The sequence below is a fragment of the Chiloscyllium plagiosum genome, unplaced genomic scaffold (assembly GCF_037043375.1).
Source record: "Chiloscyllium plagiosum isolate Xiang-an unplaced genomic scaffold, Cpla_swu_hap1 HiC_scaffold_37, whole genome shotgun sequence".
In the NCBI taxonomy this organism is placed as follows: Eukaryota; Metazoa; Chordata; class Chondrichthyes; order Orectolobiformes; family Hemiscylliidae; genus Chiloscyllium; species Chiloscyllium plagiosum.
Window position 1 is genome coordinate 12600289 of NW_028270175.1, and position 26949 is coordinate 12627237.

At 40.9% G+C, this 26949-nt stretch overlaps 1 protein-coding gene and 1 long non-coding RNA gene across 7 annotated transcripts in view; one reads left to right on the forward strand and one right to left on the reverse strand.

The window, feature by feature from the left end:
• LOC148139765 (uncharacterized) overlaps positions 1-17090 on the reverse strand; it is a 31981-nt gene extending 14891 nt beyond the window's left edge. The window contains exon 1 of the long non-coding RNA XR_015753440.1: positions 17044-17090. This is a non-coding gene — a long non-coding RNA (uncharacterized LOC148139765). The remainder of the gene's footprint in view (positions 1-17043) is intronic.
• Positions 1-26949, forward strand: part of acot7 (acyl-CoA thioesterase 7) — a 284291-nt gene that overhangs the window by 104019 nt on the left and 153323 nt on the right. For all 6 annotated transcript variants that reach the window (XM_087980339.1, XM_087980340.1, XM_043676080.2 and 3 more), the window contains one exon: positions 4822-4908. In XM_087980339.1, the coding sequence (XP_087836465.1) occupies positions 4822-4908 (87 nt within the window). The remainder of the gene's footprint in view (positions 1-4821; positions 4909-26949) is intronic.

A 26949-nucleotide genomic window follows, 5' to 3' on the forward strand; every position in this document is an offset into this window, starting at 1 on the left:
TGTTGTATACAATAATGTGTAGTCCCAGAGAATAACTGATATATAGTCCCAGTGGACAGAGTACAGAGAAATTAATACCTGGAGGCAGAGGAATGCATCGGAATACTTCAACATTATAGAAATAACAACTTTGCAATTGATTCCAAGAATATGGGATAGTTTGACACACTAATGAGATCCTCCAAAGACCTATATGGGCTTGACACTACTTAATTTTAAATGTTGGTAAGCCACTGGTCAAATAATAATCAGTCTCCTAACATTATTGTGAAGAATGGAACAACGCATATTTGCAATTCCCAAGTGAACAATGTGAGTTTCCACTTACAACATGCTTTGTGCCCAACGCTTTTTTTGTACAACTTATGTAGTTGGAAACATTTTGTTTGTTTTTTTTTTGTGAATTACGTATTTTCTCATAGTATGGGGCAGCAGGGTGGCTCAATGATTAGCACTGCTACCTCACAGTTCCAATCCCGTCTCGGGTGACTGTCTGTGTGGGTGTTCTTGATGTGCTCCAGATGCCTCCCACAGTCCAAAGATATGCAGGTGAATTGGCCATGCTAAATTGGCCATAGACTTCAGGGATGTGTCAGTGTGGTGCATCAGTCAGGGGTAAATGTAGAGTAATAGGATAGGGAAATGGGTTTAGGTGGGATACTCTTTGGAGGATCAGTGTGGACTTGTTGGGCTGAAGAGCCTGTTTCCATACTGTAGGGATTCTATGATTCTATGAGTATGAGAGACCCTCTGTCATATGGCTGATGGTACTTTATTCTATTAGAATAGTGTATCCATAATGTATTCTAGTAGACATTTTATAAAACGTGTAAGCTATCTTTATGGCCTCTGATCATGATGACATTTTGTGCTAAATTGTTCTCTACTCTTGATACACAGTGGCTTGTAGATCATAATTCCTGGAAGAGTTGGCTCATTTTATTTTCATTTTACTCCTCATCTGAATGCAGTCACAGTAAAGGTCCATCCCCATTTTGACCCAACGATCTCAGACAACAAGGAAAAAAAGCCAGTGGTTTCCACACTTCAGAACAGACACTGGAACTCTGGTTATCCAGCCTATGCAGGATTAGCCCCTGAAGCTTCAGTTTTTAATTGCCTAAAACTCCATTCATTCTGCTAATCATCTGAATTGTTTTGAATCTTGGCTCTGGTAAGATGGAAAGGACTACTGTCTCATTGGCATATTTAAATGCTAAATCCACCAGTCACAGTGCTGCAGATTTGAATTGCCAGATCCACAAATGTATGCATGGTTTGTTAACTTATGTTAGACCCACAGAACTCCATGAGTGAACATGAGTAGCCCATGAAGCCAGGCTAACCTTTTTTTTGAGCATCCAACATCAAGTATTACTAGACTTTAAATAGGTTTCCTGCCTTGAGGAAGAGACATATTGAACTTGAAACATTAAGTCAGTTTCTTTCTCTGATTTACTGCAACATTTTGCTTTTGTTGTTCGATTCGACTCTGAATCAAGTGAGGGTGATTTAAGTCTGAAGAAGATCATTGTAATAATACACACTCTGAATGGATTCAGTAGTTCACTTTTCATATCAAATCCTTTTAGATAATATTCGAACACTTCAGGCCATAATCAACTATTTATAGGTGACGTCACTATGGGAACTCTTATTTACAAGAAATGCAATACACTCACTTATGGTGTTTACCTAAATTAATTTGTCTGTTTTTATTTTTGCTTTTAACTATCTGGAATTTTACTTAGTTTGGGACAAGGTTAGGCGTTTAGAGCTATTGCAAATATTGTAAAAGATAATTTAATTTCACTTAAAACCTATTAAAAGAAACAGTCTTACATGTAAATTCAAATTTGATTTTCTCATAAAGAAGATTGATAGTTAACAGCATTAGCATTTTAAATCTCAGTATGCTCCCAACTTGTGGCAGAACTGGATAGGACAGGTGCTGATTGATAGTAAATGATAAAGAAGGGCAATGAAAATTAATCAAAACAAAATTGAAGAAATTATACCTATTTGCTACCCAGTTTATCTCAAACTGTGTGTTTGTGAGCCACATTCCTTTTTCTGTTAGATATGTTTGATGGTTGTTTCTTAGAAGAAACTTAAATTAGCAGGAACTGGATAACTGGATAATTGAAATTATAAATTGTGAGCATAAAAAATAAATGCATGTAAATTAAGGAATATGCCCAGCCTGCTGTATTTACATATTCTTTCCCTCACTTCCATGCAAGTCATGGACTTTTAACAATAACAATTGAATGAAGAGTGCACTGAGTGCTGTCTCAGCCCCCTCCACAGCCTCTGCTACCATTCCCACACCTTGACTGCCAAGCCAAATATCTCTTCTGTCACAACTCTATACTGCCTTCTAGTATCTCTGATTTCTTTTGTTGCCCTTTCTGAACTTGTCTTCCCCATGAAATCCACCTCATTTCCCCTTAACTACTGACCACCCAATTGTCCTTTTCAGTTCCCTTGTAAGTTGACATTGTAAGTGGTTTCCTCCTCTTTTAAAGCAACCATAATCTTACAGCCTCCTCCCTAAAAGCACACTATCACCCTTGCCTCATAAACCCTTAAATGGGTTCTCACTTCCAAATATGTATCCAACTTGCCCTCAACTCCTAGTTTGAATTCTACAGACAGCTTTCTACTTCTGCCATTACACCAAAACATGGGATTTTATGACTGTGGCTATGTCGCTTATCCTTGTCTTCCATGATCTATCTTCAGCAGCTGAGACAGTTAATCAAACCATCCCGTTTTCCATTGTCCAGATCTTTGGAACTGTCTATGCTTGGTTCAGTTATGTTGTGCAAGCTTATGGTCACCTTTCTTAATCCCTGCTTTGACACTCATTTTATTGATTGTTCTGCCGTGAAGCAGTTTGGTGTATTTTAATATTGCCTGTTGCAAAATTCAACAAAATTTGAAAAATCATTAAAATCTGTGTCGCAAAGGAAATCTTATATCCTGATGTAACATGTGATCCACACGCAAAACAAATGGGTAAAGATCTTTATCCTGGCTGGTTAAAACAAAAGGGCTTTATTGTGTTCGACTGGGACAACACTACTATTATAGGACAAGCCAAACAGAGAACAGCCAGGGAATTCCTAGATGCATGGCACTCATCCACAGGTTCTATCAACAAACACATCAACCTGGACCCAACATACTGGCCACTGCAGCGGACAGCTGGAACTGACAACCGGAAGCAGCAGAGACAAACCACTATAAATGCCGGAGGAAACATCACAGAAGCGCTTCACAGGAGGCTCCCAAGCACTGAGGATGTCACCTAGACAGGGGACGAAACGTCTGCAACACAAATTCCCAGCTCGGCGAACAGAACCACAACAACGGTTTTATTGTGTGTTGAGGAGAAATTACATTTGAGTCTATGTCTTATCCAATTCATTAGTTTTGGAATTTGTGAAACTGCACTATCCTGACTAACTAGACATTTGAATGAGCAGTTCCACAATAGAGGAAGGTCTTCATGTGAATTTTTGTTTGCAAATTCCATTCTCTTCAGAAAACTCTGATTCTCAAAGTATGGCACTATGCTGATAGCCAGTTGGTACTTTGCCCAATTGACCATGCTTCATATCCTGAGGCGAGACATTAATTATTGCCAGGAATTTCAATTGTGAATGTTATAATTGAACTAGATGTCCTCATTTGACTTCTACACAAATGCACTTCACTGTTGAGCTAAGCAGAGTAGACGCAGCTGATTTTAACCAATTCCAATTTAAATCAGTTGAACGTAATTGGGATGCTATCTTGCCAAATGTCAACTCGCACAACTGCAATCTTATCCCTGTCTGGCCTTTTGATTCAATATCTCACTGGTCAGTACATTTACTCATTCAGTCATTTGTTTTGATATGAATTTAAAATGGGTGTGACAGTGAAACACAGCAATAGAGCCCTAATCTTTAACCTTACTACCCTTTGGAATGGATGATTCATTATTTTGGTCAGAAGTTACCTTGATTTCCATCCTGTTCATTTTAATAGGACAAAATCAGACAAGTTGTACAATAGATGGAAGATTGATCAGTTCCACGAGGTCTCCCTTGAGATGACAGATTTGAGAATTACTTCCTCAATAACAGGCATTTGAGAGTTGGAAGAATTCTGTATTTATACTGGTGTTTTGATACAAAGTGATACAGAAACACAAAGGCAAAAATATGGAAAGTTTATACCACCAGTAAATGAATTCATAACAAGTGTATAAATTTAGAATTGGTATTGGATGCTTGAAATAATGGTTAAAAGTAATATTTTTATCTCAAAGAAACTTGGAATATTTCAACAACTAATGACTACTAAAGCTGAGGAATTCAGACAATTTAAGTGATATCTTTTTTAAAGTCTGTCCATTTAATAAACAACCTGGGAAAAAGCCGAGAAATGGAATAAGAGTGCCAGTGTACAGCTGACCAGAACACAGATACGATGTACCCAACCTGTAACCAAATATCTTTAATTTTTTCAACTTTTGTCTGACTTAAACACTTGTGAAATATATTTCATTTTGTTGAAGGTGCTACATAAATGAAATTTGTTGCATTTAATTCCATTTCTCTGCATGAGGATAGTACTGCACTGAAGAGTGTCTTCAGTTGATGAATTGACAAGCAGATTGTGAATATGATGGCACTGTTGGTGTAAAGTGAATTGGAGGTCACCTTGCTGATTGACCAAATAATCCAATTTTGCTCAAACTTATAAAGAGTGTATTTCTGTTGCAGTTTCAATGATCAAGTATTTTTCTGTTACTGTCTTCTATTACAGAGCCATATACTGTAGGATACAGCCAATCTAGTCTGATTCACCTTGTGGGACCATCTGACTGTGCCCTCCATAAATTTGTTCAAGGAGGTAAGGTACCACTATGTCTGATGATCTGAACTCAGTATCTATGCTGCTTGATAACTGCTCCTTTAGCCCTGTAAAGGCTGAAGGTATAAATACAACTCTTGATTTGTGCATGTATGGACAACTGGAGGGTTTCTATCAGAGATCTGATCATATCATCTTGCATTAAGACATGGCTTTGACTTATAGAATTTCCATTGTTCAGCATTTTGTTTAGCATTGTAAAATGTTTCATTGGAGCAAAGGGTTTATTTAGCTTCATTGTGTGAATCATTATCAATTTCTTTTTAAAGCATGACCACTATTACTAATAATCTTCAGAGGCTTTGCTTCTAATGTGGGGTATCTCTTGCTGAGAACAAAAGTTAGAGGAAAGCTGCAAGTCAGGTATGCTAACCTTGAGTGAGCAGAATGCAGAGAAATCCTTTCTCAGAGGGAGTAAATTTGGCTTGGAGTTAAAAGAAAATGAAGTGCTGAAGTAATTGTATTTGTACAACACACAGTATCACCACTATCACAAGTATAAATATGGCTAGTTGTTACAGATGAACTGACGTGCCAATAATCATGCCTTACTGTTTCATAATCCAAAATGCACAAAGTCCTAATTTGACACCAAAGTGACTAATTTGCCTGAATGACTGCTATTCAAGAAAAAAAATCCAACCAGATTCATTTTTAACAGAAACTACTTCTATTTATTGAAACACACTTAATTTTAACAAAATGCAGAGAAAAGAAAGATTTCCTAATCTATTACTCTGCATTTGAACTATACTGTTTCAAAAACACCTAACGACATAGAGTCATTCATGATTAAGATAAACAAATGACAAATGGTTGACAAAAAATGGAACCATGAATGGAAAAAGAATGTAGAAAATTGTGAAGATCAAAAGTTCATATTTCAAGAATGGGTTATACTGTCATCTGTAAAGCTTTCTTTATTTCAATAATTGATCCCATGGATCTAGATCTTTTCTTGTTAGAATTCTTTGTTCTAGGTTTGTTGGCTTTACTGTCTTTTTGTCCACATGAACAAAGAGGAAGAGATAAATGCTTTCAATTTGCGGCTCTGGATGTTTTTCCTGTCTCTGCTGCCCAGGCATTTACAACTTTGTAAAACTCTTAAATTTAGCCAATCTGAAGGCTGTCATCAGGCAGAATTATCTTAATTCAAAAGAAATTGGTGTTGCTTGTCTCAAATTCCCTCCTTCAGTGCTTCAAAAAGCAACATTGTCTGGAGTAGCCAAAAATATGTAACATTTTATTTTCAAGTTACAATTCTGTCCTAGTATTTTAGCTATATTGCAATATAGCCTCCGTTATGGTTTATAGTCCCTAAAAATTGAACAAAAAGTGTGGTCCCCTAATAATAATAAGAAATATAATGCTTTATTAGAATGGATGAACTTGAATTGCTCGTGACTACATAAGCTATCACAACCAGTTTATCAAGCTGATGGATTTGCGTGTAAAATGATCAGTTATGAATGCATTAATCAGAATGATGATGTCATAGAGGTTACCAGCAGCTTTTACATATTGTTTAGATGCAATTTGACATTGGGTGCCTCAGTGAATTTCGGATAGTATTGACAGATTTACCCTGAAGACTAAAGAACCTGTTGTAACTTACACAATATACCGATGAGCTAAATCTGAGCTTTTCTGTCTCTGGAAAGTTAGTTGCCTAACCTTAACACCTCTGGCTGTACATAAATCAGGCTGTTAGTTTCTTTACAGAAGCATGGAAAAAGCACTAAGACAAGTTTCCTTGGGATTGTTGGATGGTATCTCATGTTGCTGATCAAACCAAGAGACTGATATTTTGCTTGTATTCATTACTGTGGCCAAAATTGAGCAGCTCATTCTTATTGCTTAAGACAAATGGGAGGGTATTTAGAATAAATGTTTCATGATAAAAAGCCCTGTGAGCGGGTGGGTAGTCTTAAGGAGAAATATGTTTTGTTGAAAGCACCCTTCCATTTTCTAAGAGAAAAGAATAGTCTCATGAGAAGATTGAATGATGGCTGTTTTAAAAAAGATCCATCAGTTTGATTCTTGGTATGGAAATCCTTAACTCAGATCCGCGATATCCTTGAAGAGCGATTGATTGGAAAGAGTTTGATAGTTGAACAGACCTCTATTTAACTTCAGCAGGAAGACCTCAGACAGTGGTCTTTCCTCACTTAACATGGCAGCAGTCGCCCTAAGCTTCAGTGTGTCCCTCAGCATGTAGTCCTGGACCTTAAACGTTCTATCACACAGGTTTCTGAAGGCCTCAAGACTGTCAATAGATCTGAAGTTGTGGCCCCTGTTGTTCTAGTACAGCAGTTTTGGAATACAAAGCAATACACCCAAATGTTGTTTTCACTGCAATGGTCTAATGTAGAAATATGACTTGAGTATAATATCAACTATTAAAAAAGAAAATCAAAGAATGAAAGAACCTTCCCAGAATAAAACCAAAATACTGTGTATACTGCAAATCTGAAATAAAAACAGAAAGTGCTGGATCTGTTCAGCAGGTCTGGCAGCACGTTTAGAACGAGAAACAGAGTTAAAGGATGGAATCTTATCGGGACCTGAATGACATGAGCTATGGCGCAAAATCTGAGAGAATCACATGACATGCCTGGTGAGGCCCTCCTCACATGTTGCATTTTCTTCTCGAATCCCAGGAACTAAGACAGGATTCTCACTAGAGAGTTATGTTTATTAGTGGGAATTATTGCTTGTTATCACATCCACTAACACTGAATCTTGCTTCATTGATATACAGGTTCTTTTTTTATCATAGGTCAAGTAGAAACTAGAAGCTGAGAATCCCTAATATGAAAGCCTGGGCAGGTACCTGGCGATTTCAGCTCTTATTTAATTCCAAAATATACGTTATTCATAAAAATATCTTTATATATGTATAGGTGCACACACATAGTCACAAACAATATCTAGATTAGAGTGGTGCTGGAAAAGCCCAGCAGGTTAGGCAGCATCCGAGGAGCAGGAAAATCGACGTTTCGGGCAAAAGCCCTTCACTTACTTTTGCCTAGTCACAAACAAAGTTTGGTTCTGAACGACAGTATATCAAGGAAGCAAACAAACACTGGAGATTGACTGTATCTAAACAACCCAAAGACATCTCTTACTTGAACCAGACTATATTTACAGAGGAGCTGAAAATGTGTTGCTGGAAAAGCGCAGCAGGTCAGGCAGCATCCAAGGAACAGGAGAATCGACGTTTCGGGCATAAGCCCTTCTTCAGGAATGAGGAAAGTGTGTCCAGGAGGCTAAGATAAAAGGTAGGGAGGAGGGACTTGGGGGAGGGGCGTTGGAAATGTGATAGGTGGAAGGAGATCAAGGTGAGGGTGATAGGCCGGAGTGGGGTGGGGGCGGAGAGGTCAGGAAGAAGATTGCAGGTTAGGAAGGCGGTGCTGAGTTCGAGGGATTTGACTGAGACAAGGTGGGGGGAAGCGAAATGAGGAAACTGGAGAAATCTGAGTTCATCCCTTGTGGTTGGAGGGTTCCTAGGCGGAACTTGAGGCGCTCTTCCTCCAACCGTTGTGTTGCTATGGTCTGGTGATGGAGGAGTCCAAGGACCTGGATGTCCTTGGTGGAGTGGGAGGGGGAGTTGAAGTGTTGAGCTACGGGGTGGTTGGGTTGGTTGGTCCGGGTGTCCCAGAGGTGTTCTCTGAAATGTTCCGCAAGTGGGCGGCCTGTCTCCCCAATATAGAGGAGGCCACATCGGGTGCAGCGGATGCAATAGATGATGCCCCCATCCGTCCCCAGCCCCATCCTACCCTGCACCCTGCCCGCCCCTAACTCTGTCCAACACAACCCCCCCAACACTGCACCCCGCCCCCCCCAACCCCATCTAACACCGCACCCACCCCCTCGCCCTTCCTCCAAACCCATCCAACATTACCTCCCCTTCCCCTACACTCCACAAATCTGTCTAACGCTGTCCCCTCCCTCCAAACCTGTCCAACAGCCTGCACTCCTGTCCGCCCAACCCCCTCTGGGTCAGCCGGACTGGATACCAACAACAAGACTGCTGCTTCTGCTGCCTTTTCGGTGGTGAATCTCCAAATAGCATGCACGTACACACACACACACACACCGTTTTATTGACAGGTTCCATTGTACAGGACAATGTGGCAAGATTGTTTGAGGAAGGGGGGGGTTTAGGGTACACCTCTGTGTAGAACTCCAGGGAAAGTGTAGAGGGGGAGAGAGGGTGGGAGGTCAGTCATTTGGAGATGGTGTCTGGGCTCCCATCGATGTCCAGGACTGTTCTCAGCAGCATTTCAGGAAGCTAAGTTCACTTTTAGTCATTGTAAACAAAAGACCCGATCAGTTCAAAACATATCTTTGATGTAATGTTTCGAGATTCCTTTAGATAATCCGATATTCACACAATTGATATTCAGATAATCAAGGTTCCTCTGTACATGCATTTGAGGCACCAGAGAGTTTGTTTATTAAACAGATCCCCATTTAACTTCAGCAGGAAGACCTCAGACTGTAGCTTTCCCCATTGCACCTTACTGCAGCTGCCCTAGGCTTTAGTGTGTCCCTCAATACGTAGTTCTGGACTTTGGAATGTGCCAGTCTGCAACACTCAGTTGGTGTCAACACCTTGTTCTGGAAGACCAACAAGTTTCGGGCAGACCAAAGAGTGTCTTTTATCAAGCTGATGGTCGTCAAGGCACAGTCAATGCTTGTCCCTGCGTGTGGCCTGGGGAACAGACCGCAGAGCACAGAGTCCTGCGCCATGGAGCTGCTAGGGACAAACCTCGACAAAAACCACCGTATCTTTCTCCAAACTTCCTTTGCAAAGACACATTACAGCAGGAGATGTGTGACAGTCTCAACTCCCCCACAGCAGTTTTGATGGGCAGCATTGACTGATCGGGCATGCAAGAAGGAACACTCAGGTAGTGAGATCTTCTCACCACCAGCTAAGTAATGTCTTGTCCTTGTTGGAAAGTTCTGATGATGAGGCATTCTGCCAAATGACTGACAGTCTGCTCAGGCAACCACATGACCTACTCCTCCACATTGCAAACTTGGAAACTGGGCACCAACATTTAAGCATATGCTCCATGAGCAGTGGTTGCATGTACCCCACATTCGTGTACACAACCATCGAAGAAATATGAACTTCACTACGACACCATTGAACATGAACAATCTGTATTCTTAATGTTTTTGCACTGAAATGTTGCACTTTGGGGTGCGCCAATAACTATCATAGCAACTTTGTTGTAAATATATTTTGCATGCAGGGACAGGCATACAGCTCATGGATTGGACCAGAGTGCATCTCAGGGCCACCAGTTTATTCCCAATAGCATTCATTCACTTTGCACCTACCTAGATGATCACAGCATCCCTTATCTTCGCTTTCACGCTTTGCTCCCTCAGACAGAGTTTAAAGGCTCACAGAACTGCTGCAGAGCTTTGCTTTCTAGTGTGTACACAAAGCCAGATAACATGCCATGTAGCTCGGCAATTATGGGTGGAGGGGGTGGACATCTTACTGTACAGCTCATTTATATGTCAATCTCACAGTTGCACCATGTTCCAGCAGTCTACAGAGCCAACACATTGCATATGATGCAAGCAAATGGCCATGTCTCAAAGTCCAGAGAGGCACCTGTCAGTCAGTGGCAACATTGTCAAGAGTATGGTCTCATGGCTTATACTTTCCAGCTAAGTTGCTCAAGGGCTGGGCCATGGTTAGTCTGGGTAGTCTGTCAATTGAAAATCAAGGGGTGAAGTGTTTATCAGAACCAGTACTATGGAAGGGTGACTACAGAACCTAATTATAGTCATTGTAGCCAGAAGGCTGGAATGTTGAGGGGGAAGTGATGAGGGGGCAACTCAGTGTGCAAGGAGGGGGTACAGTCCAGCATGGAAGGGACAGGTAGCATGCAGGATGTGTGGTGTTGGCGGTTATCAATACCTTGGCTTCAGGGAGGGAAAATTGTACTACCGGACTTGGCATGTCAACTTGATATGGTTGGGGGTGTGAGGGAAGATAAGAAAATGCAGAGCCATGGGCTGTGTGGGAACTTGGGGAGGTACAACGCCTATAGGGTTGAAGGGGAGGACTATCTTGAAGAGCATATTTCTGTTTAGGGATTCACCTACATGGAAGGGCAGAGTCTGGAATACACTGTTTGTGGAGCACCCCAGTTGCCTTGCATCATTCTGTAACTCAGAGGTCTACAGTGGAAAAGAAGATGCCCAAAATGTGGGTCAGGGGACTTCAAGTCTGTGCAATGTGAGAACTTTCAAAGGGCAATGATAATGATAATGATCATTATGCACACACTTAGGCATTGAAGGTCAAGAAGCCCACCTCCTTGCAATGCATTCTCCCTGACTGTTAGACACTTGCATGCTATGTGCAATGCAAATCTTTTGCTCCATCTTTTGCTCACCCACACAGACCCTACTATCTGTTATACAATAACAATGTCTGCATCTGGAATCCCCACGATTAGATTAGATTACATTACATTTCATTTCAGCGTGGAAACAGGCCCTTCGGCTCAACAAGTCCACACCGACCCGCCGAAGCGCAACCCACCCATGCCCCTACATTTGCCCCTTACCTAACACTACGGGCAATTTAGTATGGCGAATTCACCTGACCTGCACATCTTTGGAGTGTGGGAGGAAACCGGAGCACCCGGAGGAAACCCACGCAGACACGGGGAGAACGTGCAAACTCCACACAGTCAGTCGCCTGAGGCGGGAATTGAACCCGGGTCTCAGGCGCTGTGAGGCAGCAGTGCTAACCACTGTGCCACCGTGCCGCCCCTACTTGACTACTTGAATTCCCTAACTATCCTTCCTCAGCAATAGCCACAATAAACCATCCATCTTTACCGTTAGCAGATAGACTATGGTCCACTTCTTGATGCCTGATGCCTGGACAGGCCATCCTGGCTGATCATTCTGTGGAGCTTCCCATTGATTTATTGTACTCTTTGGTCTGCTTACACTGACATATTGGGCTGACCATGGCGCACTCCCTGTACCGTAGAGGTTCAGATCTGCAGACTGCCCTGAGTGGCTAACTGATTATGTCCACTCCCCTGGATTGATGTTGGAGTGCCCTTGACTCAGCTCATGGAACCCTCCTGACTGAAGGAGTTTCCCTTGATTTGATTGAGGATTACTCCCTAAAGAATTTGAGACAAGGCCATCTGGTTGATGAATATGCAGTGTGCTGGGCATGCTAGTGGCTCATGTTACAAGTGTGAGATTTAAGTAGTACAATGACCATCAACATTTCCACTCCCTTGTGCTCAATGTCACTGTCCGTAGAGGAAGATCATATGTGTGCTCACTGCCTGTAAAATGTGCCTGAGATGCTGATGAAGACTACTCAAGATGGAGGAGCAGAAGAGCAAGTGGCAATCTGGAATTGCCAGATGTCTGCTCACACTTACACATCAGGAATTAGTTAAAAATCACACAACACCAGGTTATCGTCCAACAGGTTTATTTGGAAGCACCAGCTTTTGGAGCACTTTTCCCTCATCAGGTGGTCACCTCTACGTCATATCAGGAATTGTCATTGTCTAATTTCTGTCCAGTATGCAGGAGAATGGAAAACTGCATATAAGTGAGGTGAGATTAGGCAATAATAATATATGTGCACATGGATACAAATAGCCTTTCACACTTACTAGTGAGATTCTCATCTTGTTGTGCAACATCTGGTTGGAGATTGGACATTTTACTGTTGACATGAAGAATCTTATTATTGCTAATCTCTCACTATTTTCCCAGCTTTTTTGCCAATGCTGATATCATTCAAGGGGTCAGGAAGATTCTGCCCATAGAGAACTTTCTTGGTAAGCAGTGGATTGCCATCAGTAGGAAATATTTTACAGTACTAAGCTATTAGTAGCCACTTGGAAAAATCCACACTGCTCAATTCTGCATCATAATTAGAGAATCAGATGTTCTATATAAAGACTGTCTCCATGCCAATTAATGATCCTGTGCAGATCTGAATCCTATTCCTGATTCATTCCCTTGTAACTTGTCATATATTGCTTCAAATGTTTAGGTTACCCTTCTATAATGTTGTAACTGACACCATTTATGATAGTGCATTTCATGTCCCAATAACCCATTTTTTGAAATCAAAGCCTTCTAATCTGCCCTAATCCTAAATTTTGCTTCCATTTTAGGAATTCAACAAAACATGGAAATAATGTTTCGTAACCTCTTTAAATTCTTGAAAACATTGAAAATTTAGATCCATCTCGCAACTTTCTCTCAATAAGGTTGCAATCAATTGCTGATAAATGAGACTTAAAAGATGAGAAAAACTCATAAATGTAATTCATGGAAAGCGAAAGATTTCCTAACCTTTAAAAAGAATCATATATGAATTTCATATCTCTGCATCTTGGTGAGTATGTATTTTAGATTCCATAGACTGGAATAATCAGACAAAAAAAAGGGAAAGGGCTGGCATTTGTAGCCCATATCTATTTACCCTTGAACAGAATAGCCATTTCAATAAACAGTTAAGAGTCAACCTCACTGCTATGGGTTTGAAATCACATGTTTTAGATTAGATTACTTACAGTATGGAGACAGGCCCTTCAGCCCAACAAGTCCATACCGACCCTCCGAAGAGCAACCCACCCAGACACATTCCCCTACACCGACCACTACAAGCAATTTAGCATGGTCAATTCACCTAACCTGCACATTTTTGGACTGTGGGAGGAAACCGGAGCACCTGGAGGAAACCCACACAGACATGGGGAGAATGTGCAAACTCTGCACAGACAGTTGCCTGAGATGGGAATTGAACCCGGATCTCTGGAACTGTGAGGTAGCAGTGCTAACCACTGTGCCACCGTGCTGCCCATGTCGTCAAATAAGGTAAGAACAGCAAATTTCTGTCCCTAAAGGACATCAGTGAACCTGATGAGGTTTTATGACAATCAACAATGGTTATGTGGCCACCATTAGACTAGCTTTAAATACCAAATTTTATTGAATTCAAATTACACCATCTGCTATGGTGGAATTCAAACCCATCTACCCAGAACATTAGCCTGGACTTCTGGCTTACTAATCCAGTGACTATGCCACTGCTTCCTCAACTACATTCACAAGTGGGAACATGAGGGTGGCTGTCTCCTTTGGTGTCCTCATATCTCCCTGATTTACTTACTCTCAGAACAGGAACAAGGCTTTTGGCCAGGAAAATCTATCTCCACGTTTGGCAATTGATATATTCACCTCCAGTTTCAATAATTGTTTTTGCAAAGCTTTGATTATTTTCCTTGTTAAGAAATCTAGGAGACCCATAACAAAGGGAAACATTAAATGTAAAAATAATCAGATAAAAACCAACATAAATCACACGAGTGATTAGGCACTGCCAAGCTTTAAAAGTCTGGAGATATAAGGGGAAATGGGAGGATGAGAAAGATGTGGAGTTCCAGGATTTTAAAGTCCTGGGAGAATAGGAGATTCCCAAGCGTCAGTGACATAATGGCTAAAAGTTCACCTTCTGTCAGAGAAAGTGGGCGGCAAGTAATGGTGACAGAGAAGCTAAATACTGGAGACTATTTCTGTGGAATGAAGCCATGATGGACCAGTAGTCAAGCACAAGGATCTTAAAATATACTCACTGGGGCACAGGGCCAAGGCAGCTGTACTCAAAAATCATCATAACAAATGTTAAACCAAGTGTGCATTTTCCTTGTTGTGTATTTTGCATAACGAGTTGGTGTTGGTTCACTTCCACTTTATTTGTTTGCAATAAAATGCTTATTATTAAAGGCTCCACTAGGTAGGCAGGCAGAATTTTCACTGATGCATTGTCGATGCACCAGAGCACAATTTACCTTTATTGTGACACCACTACAAAGGTAGGTAGCCTTTGTTTATTTCAAATAGATTGAAGTTAACAGTTTGTAAAAAAAAAAGCATAACAAAACGTGGTGTTATGACAGCCAGACAGTTGAACCAAATGATCGAAATAATGTAATAACATTGAGTCAAGGTACAGATCATAGAATCCCTACTGTGTGGAAATAGGCCATTTAGCCCATCAGGTCCACATTGACCCTCCCACCCAGTCCTTAGAACTTAGAACATTACAGCGCAGTACAGGCCCTTTGGCCCTCAATGTTGCGCCGCCCTGTCATACTAATCTGAAGCCCATCCCACCTACATTATTCTATGTACGTCCATATGCCTGTCCAATGACGACTTAAATGCTTGGCGACTGTCCTTGGCGAATCTACTACTGTTGCAGGCAAAGCATTCCATACCCTTACTACTCTCCGAGTAAAGAAACTACCTCTGATATCTGTCTTATACCTATCTCCCCTCACTTTAAAGTTGTGTCCCCTCGTGTTTGCCGTCCCCATACTTGGAAAAAGGCTCTCCCTGTCCACCCTATCTAACCCTCTGATTATCTTGTATGTCTCTATTAAGTCACCTCTCAACCTTCTTCTCTCTAACGAGAACAGCCTCAGGGCCCTCAGCCTTTCTTCATAAGACATTCCTTCCATACCAGGCAACATCCTAGTAAATCTCCTCTGCACCCTTTCCAAAGCTTCCACATCCTTCTTATAATGCGGTAACCAGAACTGTACACAATACTCCAAGTGTGGCCATACCAGAGCTTTGTACAGCTGCAGCATAACCTGGTTCCGGAACTCAATCCCTCTATTAATAAAGGCCAAAACACTGTATGCCTTCTTAACAACCCTGTCAATCTGGGTGGCAACTTTCAGGGATCTGTGTACATGGACACCGAGATCTCTCTGCTCATCTGCACTCTCAAGAATCTTACCATTAGCCCAGTACTTTGCATTCCAATTACTCACACTTGTCCACATTAAACTCCATTTGCCACCTCTCAGCCCAGCTCTGCATCCTATCTATGTCTCTCTGCAACTTACTACATCCTTCACAAAACCGTGCTGACTGTCCCTGACCAGATTTTTCTTTTCTAGATGGTTATAAATCCTATCTCTCATAACCTTTTCCAACACTTTACCAACAACTGAAGTGAGACTCACTGGTCTGTAATTACCAGGGTTGTCTCTACTACCCTTTTTGAACAAGGGAACCACATTTGCTATCCTCCAGTCCTCAGGCACTATTCCTGTAGAAAATGATGATTTGAAGATCAATGCCAAAGGCTCGGCAATCTCTTCCCTTGCTTCCCAGAGGATCCTAGGATAGATCCCATCCGGCCCAGGGGACTTGTCTATTTTCACATTCAATCAGCCATTCTACCTCTGTATTCGCAACACAAAAATGAAAACCTTTAAAGGCTCTCAAATTGACCCTGATAATTCCTAACTAAACTTTTGAATATCAATTCCAGACTTTGTAAAGAATCCAGACAGGACATAAATTTGTAACCGAAACAAAAAACTCAGCAACAGTAACTTTTGTCGAGCAATCTAATTGGTTTATTCTATAAACTCAAAAACCTTTGTTTTTTTGCTCCATTCGCACAAAAAACAAATGGACACAGTTAGAAGACAAATAAAAGAAAATAACAAAACGAGTCAGATTACTTCAGTGGTTTCACAATACATTGTTTCATTGACATAGATGATTCTGCATGATTTTCTGAAGATGTCAATTAGAGTTATTTTATCGGTTAACCACATAAAGGCAGTAATGCTTGTAACTTAGTTTTTTGTCTCTCTGACCTTCCAAGAACTGCTTAATGGGCAGTTAAGCAAGGAGCTTGCAAATCTTCATGCTGTAATATCAACAGCCGGATTCCCTATTCCCAGAAAACGCAATCCTAAATCCAATTCAAAATCTGAACACTCCCTTAACAATCGACCTTCTCTTCCATGAAGACCCAGTTACCGTTCAACATTTGCATTTGTTCAAGCGTAAAGCCTTTCCCAGGTTTGCTGTAACCAATTCCTAGGTACTGACCTCATTAATAGCCAATTTCTGCTATCTGTTCAAACATAATACTTTTCCCTGGTAAGGACTTGTCTCCAGAGCATTGATCAGGAACCAATCTGAAATTTATTTCTGGGCCTGGTCTCAGAATAAGCAAAAGCTTGTTTCATGTATTTTCCTGCAAAACGAGCCATTACTTACAGTCCAAAAGTCACCTTTAGCTCGCTGTTCCCAGTTCACATCTCCAAATCAAAATTGGTACTAGAATAAAATAAAAATGATGAAAAATCAATGGGATTTTCATACTTTACTGGTGTATGCAAGCAAGGTGTGTGTGTGTGTTTAGGCCAGGAAGTGTGTGTGAGTGTGTGTGTGCGTGCGTATCAGGACAGGAGTTGGTACCCTGATGTAACATGCATCACAATATCTTTGTTAGATTGTGAACGTGTGAGACTGTAAAGTTTTTTACTATGAAAAACTTGCAACGCAATAAAGGTTTTTGTGAATCAATCAAACAAGGTTTGCCAAACACTGACAGGCACTTCTGAGTAGCAGAAGCAGAATTGCAATCAGGATCTCTATTCCTGAGTTCTCTTTTACTTCCCTAATCTTGTCCCACCTATTGTGTTGGCTATGATCAGCTACCAAGCTCCGAGATCAAACCTTAAGTCTCTTTGCCCTATAGAAGCTCAGTCATAACCAGCCTATATTCCCTACTTCAGCAGACACACTGGCAGGGAAGCAGTGTGTCAGGAACTCTACCTGCCAGATGCTCATTTGCTTACCTGACAATTTTCTGTACTGATTTTTGGTGAATTCCCATAATACTTACATATAATTTTGATGGGGAAACCATTTAGAAATGGGTGAGAGCACATTTGTCGGTCCTGTGCTGCCAGAATAAATTGCTTAAGAAATGAAAAACCATAAATCAATGCCTGTGTTGTCATAGCAATGTTGGATAATATAGAGAATTAGTATCCCTTGCATCCAATATTACTACAATACAGAAAACAAAAGATAGATCAAGTGATATATTTTGATCACTTCCATAGTATTTTCTTACGGCATGCCCAATTGAGGGCAAACGTATTGTAAGATCCTGTCATAACTCCAGAAATAAAATCTAGGCTACTAAGGGGACTAATTGACCAATCAGATTGAGCATGACCATTTTGTTGCAATGAGAAATGTTCTTCTTTACAGAGACTTTTACTTTCATCAGGTTTGGCAGTATCTGGAGAAACAGAGCTCATATTTCAAGTCCAAAATGACTCTGCTTTGGAGTTCTGAAGATCAGTCATTTTCAGTCTTGAAGCATTAATTCTCTTTCTCTCTTTAGATAATGTCATATCTGTTGAGTTTTTCTCTAACATTTTCTTTTTTATTTCAGAGTTCCAGCATATGCAGTATCTTGCTTTTATTAATATCTGTGCTCCTTATAACAGAAATGTTTACAGGAATTATATATGATATCATTTTTCCCTTCTGTTTACTTTTTAAAAGATACCTAAGTTTATTTGGTGAATGCGAGGTGGAGGAAACAATGTATGCCCTCATTCTGGCTCTATGTTGTTGTGTTCAGAAGGGATACAGTTACACTTCTGTTAGAACAAGGAAAGTCTTTCACTATGACAATTGGAATTGCGGGATGAAAGATATAAAAATATAAAAGGCGGTGTGTTTTTGTTGATAATCCTGTTTTAATTGGCTGTTAATTATAGATTAAATGCTTAGTTTAAGAGTTTAAGCCATCATGGGACGGCTTGCCACCTTAAGGGCAGTGATGAAGTGGCAGCCACCACAGCATGAGCTGGGATAATTTCAGAAAGGACTCTGACAGAAAAGTTTGATTGGTATGCTTATCCAAGGGAGGTAATTAGAGAAAACCCACAAAACAGTTCCTCTGCAAACATTATGCACAGCTACAGTGGAGCTATAATTTACTCATCTTCAGGTCAAAGGAAAGTCAAGTCAGTATTTTCCTGGATGTGGCCAGTTGCTCCCAATCTGTTGGTGTTTCCAAGAGTGAAGTACTCACTAAGCCCCAGTGATCATCTGCAGCTTAGTTCTGAACAGTGAGGTTAAAAATTACACTCCTTAGTTTAATTTTATAAAATTAAGTCCAAGTCTGTAGCCGTGGACAGGAGAGTATGATTGTGCATGAGACAGGTATTGCTATCAGACTTTCGCTTTGGAGGAACCCTTGTTCAATAGTTACTTGCTCCTGACGTGGACAGTGTGGGCAAGGGCATAGATTACAGGAAGGATGAGTGAACAGACCAAAGTGCTTTGGTCTAGAATGCCATTCAAGTGGGGGAGAAAAGAAAAATGTAGTAGTAAGAGGGATATTTTTCTCTGTAGTAAAGTGCAGAGTTCTGAAAGCTGAGCTGCCTTCCTGGTACCATGGTTCAACACATCTTCTGGGCCTTACAGGAACTTGGATAGGGAGGGGAAGTATCCAGTTGTCATGCTGTAACAAAGGCATGGATAAGATTCAGAAAGAAATTTTTCTGAGGGATTACGAGCATCTCAGGGCTAAATTAGAAAGCATAATAATAAAGGTTATAATATCAGGATACCTACCTTGGCACACGCAAATTGCTGTAGGGTAAACAAGATTAGAGGGGTAAAAACATGACTCAGAGATTGGTATGGGAGAAATGAGTTCTGATTCCTGGGATACTAGCACTTGTTCTGCAGAAAAGAGCTGGTCCACTGAGGTGGGTTTGATTTGTATGATGCTGGCACCAGTTTCCAGGCCAATTGTTCAACCAATGTTGTAGATGAGTTTTAAAATGCTAAGTGACCCTAAATGCAAAATAGAAGTTGGTACCCTCACTCATTGTCTGTGAGCATGCCATAAGATTCGCAGATATTGGAATAGCGTAGCGAGTGCCTTGGCAAAGATTTTGGGAACGAAGATTGGGTTGGATACCCTGTCTCTTCTTCTGGGTTCTCCAAATTTCCCCTCTCTAGATGCATACGGGAGGAAATTATTCACTATCCTTTCCTTTTGTGCGAGGAAAAGCATCTTAGTAAATTGGGTATCAGAAAGTCCCCGAGAACTTTTGAATTGGCATAGAATAGTTATGGACTATATTCCCCTTGACTTCCTTATTAATATGGTGCACCAAAAAAACTGAATTATTTTATAGAACATGGCAGCCCTTTTTGAACTACATTGACGCAGATACATCAGCCATATTGTTTAGGGCCTTTGCTGAGCTGTGTGGATAGTGTTGGCTAGTTCGGGGACTCCAGGAGGAAGAATCCTGTATAAATATGGGTTTTGTCTTGACTTGATATAAATTTATTTTGTATGTGTAAAGTGTTATTTATTTACTTATTTATTTTCTTTTCTCTTTTTTGGTCATTGTGAATAATGTACGATATCCTATTTTGTGTTTTGGTAGTTTGTAGAATAGATTAGTAGTTAGTTTTTTTAAAATTTTATATTGGTGTTATTATATTTTGTACACTATTTTGTACTAATTTTGTAATTTTGTCAAAAAATCTCATTATTTTTCAATAAAAATATTTATTTAAAAAATGCTAATTGGGGTGAGGGTTCAGTTGAAGAACAAAGTAAAAAAAACACTGAGAGAGCAGAGGTGCAGGGTAATCTTGAGGTAAATGGTTATCAAAGTGTGACAGAAAGGGGCAGTAAATATGAGCAAAAGAACGCATCCAGAAATTAGAACCACGATAGTTAATAATGGTAAAAAATCAAAGCTTAAATCTTTTTATCTTATTACATACAGCATTTGTTACAAGATATGAGTTGATGGCACAAAGATAATTCAGTGGATATGATTTGATAGTAATTAAAGAGTGGTTTCAGATTGACCAGAATTAGAAAAGGTATTTGCAATTTGGAAAAAAAATAGGCAAAGGAAGAGGAGGTGGTGTAGCATATTAATAAAGGAAGGTGTCAGTGTGGTAGTGAATATTGATATGGGTGTAGTGGCACATTGTAATGTTGAATAATTTTGCATGTCAATAGGAAAAGCAAGAAACAAACACATGGATGGGTGTCGCCTGTGGACCCCCAAAGATTTGCTTCACCGAAGGGTGGAATATAGTCATAGAATCCCAACAGTGCGGAAACAGGCTATTTGGCCCAACAAGTCCACACTGAACCGCTGAAGAGTAACCTACCCAGACCCATTCCCCTACCCTATTACTCTACATTTACCCCTGACTAATGCACCCAACCCACACATCACTGAACACTATGGGCAATTTAGCATGGCCAATTCACCTAACCTGCACATCTTTGGATTGTGTGAGGAAACTGGAGCACCCAGAGGAAATCCACGCAGACATAGGGAGAGTGTGGAAACTCCACACAGCTAGTTACCAGAGGCTGAAGTCGAACCTAGGTCCTAGTACTGTGAGGCAGCCGTGCTAACCACTGAGCCACCATTAGGAAATAATGGAGGCATGTAAGAAAGGCACTAGAATTTTCATTGGTGATTTAATCTGCATATTGACTGGTTAAGGGTAATACAGAAGACAATTTGCAGAGTCTGTAGAAGTTGTTTGTTAGAGCAATACTTGCACAACCTACCCAGTAGAGAGTTAAAGACCTCACAACACCAGGTTTTTGACAAACAGGTTTATTTGGAAGCACTAGCTTTGGGAGCACTGCTCCTTCATCAGGTGACAACCTGCACTCCAAAAGCTAGTGCTTCCAAATAAACCTGTTGGACCATAACCTTGTGTCGTGTGATTTTTAACTTTATATATCCCAGTCCAACACCGGCACCTTCAAATCATGACTACCCAATAGAGGGCTCTTTTAGATCTAGTAATGTGTAATGAGATAGGAATACTAAGAGATCTCATAATTAAGAATCCTCCAGGGGTACGTGATCACAACACGGAAGACTTTCAAATTCACTTGAGGGAGAGCATCACAAGTTTCAAACCAATGCCCTCAACTTAAATATGAGCAATTACAGAGGCATGAGGAAAGAGTTGTCTAAAAGCAGGGTGGGAAAAAAGACTAATAGCTGAACAGTGGCAAATATTTTAGCAGATATTTCATAATATTCAGCAAAAAATAATTCCAGTCAGAAAGAATGAATGAATGAATCTTGAATGAATTAGCTTTATTGTCACATGTATTTAAATGAGTAAAATGAAATGTTTGTGAGTCACCACTTAGGTAAAAGTGCCATTTTAGGTACAAAGGCACTGAGGTACAGCTTCTTCAGTTCCAAGATTAGTTACAGTGTAACAATGTCACCAATGCATGGCACCATAGGTGCACTCCTATGTTGCAGAATAAAGAAATGAAGAAAAAATAAGTTACATTGTAGATATACACAGTATAACCATATGTAATAAAAACAAGAAGCAAAGTTAAAAAGACAAACATTACAGTCTGTCTCCAAGGGCTCATCGCAGACGGCCAGCGCAGGGGGTCTCAATGTGGTCTGACCATGGACTGCCGTCAGATCTCAAAAAGATCTCAGAGAAGGATAGACTACCTATGGTTAACAAAGTTCGTCAAGGAGAGTATCCAATCAAAAATAAGGCATACTAAATGGCAAAATCTAATGATAAGCCAGAGGATTGGGATCTTTTTTAGGGACCAGAAATGGATGACAATAAGTTGGTAAAAAGGGAGAAAATCTATTATTAAAATAAATTAGGAAGAAAAATGAAACAAATAGCAACAGATATATAAAGAGAAAGAGAGAATTAGTACATGGAGCAAGATCAAAGTCCCTTGGTTTTTGCTGAGCACCAGTGGCTAGAATGATGATGTTCAAGTCACTGAGTATGTTGGATCTGGCATTCTATGACAGTGTTGAGAGTGTGGTGCTGGAAAAGCACAGCAGGTCAGGCAACATTCGAGGAGTAGGAGAATCGACGTTTCAGACAAAAGCCCTTCATCAGAAATCTATGACAGTGGACATTTTGTTCATGGAGGCAGCCAGACACACTCATGCCAGAGGCAGCATAGGACATACAGCATTGGTGAATTATTTCAACCTTCAAGTCACCTTTACCCAATGTCTCTGATAAACCTTCCTGCTGCTTTTGTGACTCCTTGTGCATTTCTGTGAAGCTGTTCACTCTTCACACCATGGGATCTTCTTTTGTCTGGAGCTGAGCTAGTGCCTGGTCTCTGGCAGCCCTCTGAGTGCCAATGACCTGGGGCTTTCCTTGTTCAGACAGCTGCGGTGACATGTTGGTGATGTGCTGACCAGCAGGTTCTTTCGACTGTAGATAAAACTCTCACTGAAGTTTCAGTATCTGAGCTGACGAAGGGTTCAAGAGGCAGCCTTGCTTGTGCACTCTGTTAGAGTTCTGTGGCTTCTTCAGCAGTGATGGAGCAGGAGACGTCTTATGGAGCTGCCCTTTTGACCACATAAACTCTGCACTTTACACTGGTACCTGGCTGAGGAGCTGGTGCAGAGGAGACAGGTTCACATTTGGATCATTGGAATCTCTTCTGGGGTAGAAGTGACTTGTACTAGAAGGATGGATTGCACCTGAATTGGAAGGGGACTAATGTACTGGCAGGGAGATTTACTACAGCTACTCTGGAGGATTTAAACTAGTAGGATGTGGGGAGTGGAGGGGGGGGGATCCAGGGAAATGATGAGGTAAAAGATCAATCTGAGACTGGTAGAGTTGGGAAAAGGAGCGAGTCAAAAAGAGAAGGCAGGCAGAAACAAAGCAGAGACCAAGATAGGACTGGTAAATTAAATTGTACTTATAGCAATGCAAGGCAGATAAACATGGGACTGGGATATCATAACAATTACAGAGATGTGGCTCAGGGATGGACAAGACTGGCAGCTTTATGTTCCAGGATACAAATGCTATAGAAAGATAGAAAGGGGGTAATAGAGGAGGGAGAGTAGTGTTTTGATAAGGGACAGAATTATGACTGTACTTAGGATATTCTTGGGAATACATCAAGGGAAATTATTTGTGTGGAGCTGAGAAATAGGAAAGGGATGGTCACCTTATTGGGATTGTATTATAGACCACCCAATAGTCAGTGGGAAATTGAGAAACAAATTTGCAAGGAGATCTCAGTTATCTGTAAAAATCAAAGGGTGACTATGGTGGGGGATTTTAACTTTCCAAACATAGACTGGGTCTGCCATAGTGTTAAGGGTTTAAATGGAGATGAATTTGTTAAGTGTGTACAAGAAAACTTTCTGATTCAGTATATGGATGTACCTTTTAGCGAAGGTGCAAAACTTGACCTACTCTTGGAAAATAAGGCAGGACAGTTGACTGACGTATCAGCGGGGAAGCACTTTGGGGCCAGCGACCGTAATTCTATTAGTTTTAAAATCGTGATGGAAAAGGATAGACTGGATCTAAAAGCTGAAGTTCTAAATTGGAGGAAGGCCAATTTTGATGTTATTAGGCAAGAAGTTTCATAAGTTGATTGGGGGGGCGGATGTGTGCAGGCAAAGGGATGGCTGGAAAATGGGAAGTCTTCAAAAACGAGATAACGAGAGTCCAGAGACAGTATATTCCTGTTAGGGCGAAAGGCAAAGCTGGTGGGTATAGGGAATTCTGGATGACTAGAGGCATTGAGGTTTTGGTTAAGAAAAAGAAGGAAGCATATGTCAGATATTGACAGCAGAGATCGAGTGAACCCTTAGAAGAGTACAAAGGCAATAGGAGTATACTTAAGAGAGAAAACAGGAGGGCAAAAATGGGACATGAGATAGCTTTGGATTCTTTTTGACCCTATTCGCCAAAGGGATTTTATAAATATATTAAGGACAAAAGGGTAACTAGAGAGAAAATAAGGCCGCTCAAAGATCACCAAGGCAGCTTCTGTGTGGAGCCACAGGAGATACGGGAGATACTAAGCGAGTATTTTTCGTCAGTGTTTACTGTGGACAAGGACATGGAAGATACAGACTGGGGAAATAAATGGTGACATCTTGAAAAATGTTCATATTACAGAGGAGCAAGTGTTGGATGTCTTAAAACACATAAGATTGGATCAATCCCCAGGACCTGATCAGATGTACCTTAGAACTCTGTGGGAAGCTAGGAAAGTGATTGTTGGGATCCTTGCTGAGATATTTGTATCATCAATAGTCACAGGTGAATTGCTGGAAGACTGGAAGTTGGCTAAGAGGTGCCATTATTTAAGAAAAGGTAGTAAGGAAAAGCCAGGGAACTATAGATTGGTGAGCCTGACGTAGGTGGTAAGCAAGTTGTTGGACAGAATCCTGAGGGACAGGATTTACATGCATTTGGAAAGTCAAGGACTGATTAGGGATAGTCAACATGACTTTGTGCACAGGAAATCATGTCTCATGAACTTGATTGAGTTTTTAGAAGAAGTAACGAAGAGGATTGATGAGGGCAGAGTAGTGGACGTGATCTATATGGGCTTCAGTAAGGTGTTCGACAAGGTTCCCCATGGAAGACTGGTTAGCAAGGTTCGATCTCATGGAATACAGGGACAACTATCCATTTGGATGTAGAACTGGCTTGACGGGAGAACACAGTGTGGTGGTGGAGGCCTGTGACCAGTGGAGCGCCACAAGAATCCGTGCTGGATCAACTGCTTTTTGCCATTTATATAAATGATTTGGATGTGAATGTAGGAAGTATAGTTAGTAAGTTTGCAGATGACACCAAAATGGAGGTGTAGAGGGCAGCAAAAAAGGTTACCTCAGATTACAATAGTATCTTGATCAGATGAGCCAATGGGCTGAGGAGTGGCAGATGGAGTTTAATTTAGATAGATGTGAGGTGCTGCATTTTGGAAAGACAAATCAGAGCAGGACTTATACACTTAATGGTAAGGTCTTGGGGAGTGTATCAGAAACCTTGGAGTGCAGGTTCATAGTGCCTTGAAAGTGGAGTCGCAGGAAGATTGGGTAGTGAAGAAGGTGTTTTGTATGCTTTCCTTTATTGGACAGAGCATTTGAGTACAGGAGGTCATGTTACGGCTGTACAGGACATTGGTTAGGCCACTTTTGGAATATTGTGTGCAATTCTCATCTTCCAAATCGGAAGGATATTGTGAAATTTGAAAGGGTTCAGAAAAGATTTGCGAGGATATTGTCAGGGTTGGAGGATTTGAGCTATAGGGAGTGGCTGAATAGGCTGGGGTTGCTTTCCCTGGAGTATTGGAGGCTGAGGGCTGACTTTATAGATGTTTATAAAATCATGAGGGTCATGAATGGGGTAAACAGACAAGGTCTTTTCCCTGGGATGGGGGAGTCCAGAACTAGAGGGATAGGTTTAAGGTGAGAGTGGAAAGATTTGAAAGGGACCTATGGTGCAACTTTTTCACGCAGAGGGTGGTGTATGTATGCAATGAGCTGACAGAGGAAGTGGTGGAGGCTGGTACAATTACAACATTTAAAAGGCATCTGGATGAGTATATGAATAGGAAGGGTTTAGAGAGATATGGGCCAAGTGCTGGTAAATGAGAATAGATTAGGTTTGGATATCTGGTCGACATGGACATGCTGGACTGAAGGGTCTGTTTCCGTGTCATACATCTCTATGACTCAATGACGGACAAGAAACAAAAGGGCGAATGTGTCGTAAAACATAGTTAAAAATCACATAACACCAGGTTATAGTCCAACAGGGTTAATTGGAAGCACATTAGCTTTTGGAGCGACGCTCCTTCATCAGGTGATAGGGTAAACTATCACCTGATGAAGGAGCGTCACTCCAAAAGCTAATGTGCTTCCAATTAACCCTGTTGGACTATAACCTGATGTTGTGTGATTTTTAACTTTGTACACCCCAGTCCAACACCGGCATCTCCAAATTGTAAAACAGAGGAAGACATTTGGGCTTGGGCATGTTAAGAACACAATCATAATGGTGGTACTGGGTGAGCAGCACACCAGTGGGCATTAATAATTACTTGATTGTCAGGACATGGTTTTGGAATCACCGACCACCACAAGGATTTTCTCACGGGACGAGGAAAGGAATGTCAAGGACTCCACCATCTGTCTTGTCTCTTTCTTCCCTATTGTGGGCTATTTTCCCCTGGGAAAGAGGAGGGGTTGATTGAGATGAAGGTTGCTGAAATAGTTGTTAGTGTGATGCAGGTGGAGAAAAGGTGATAAATTGAGTAGT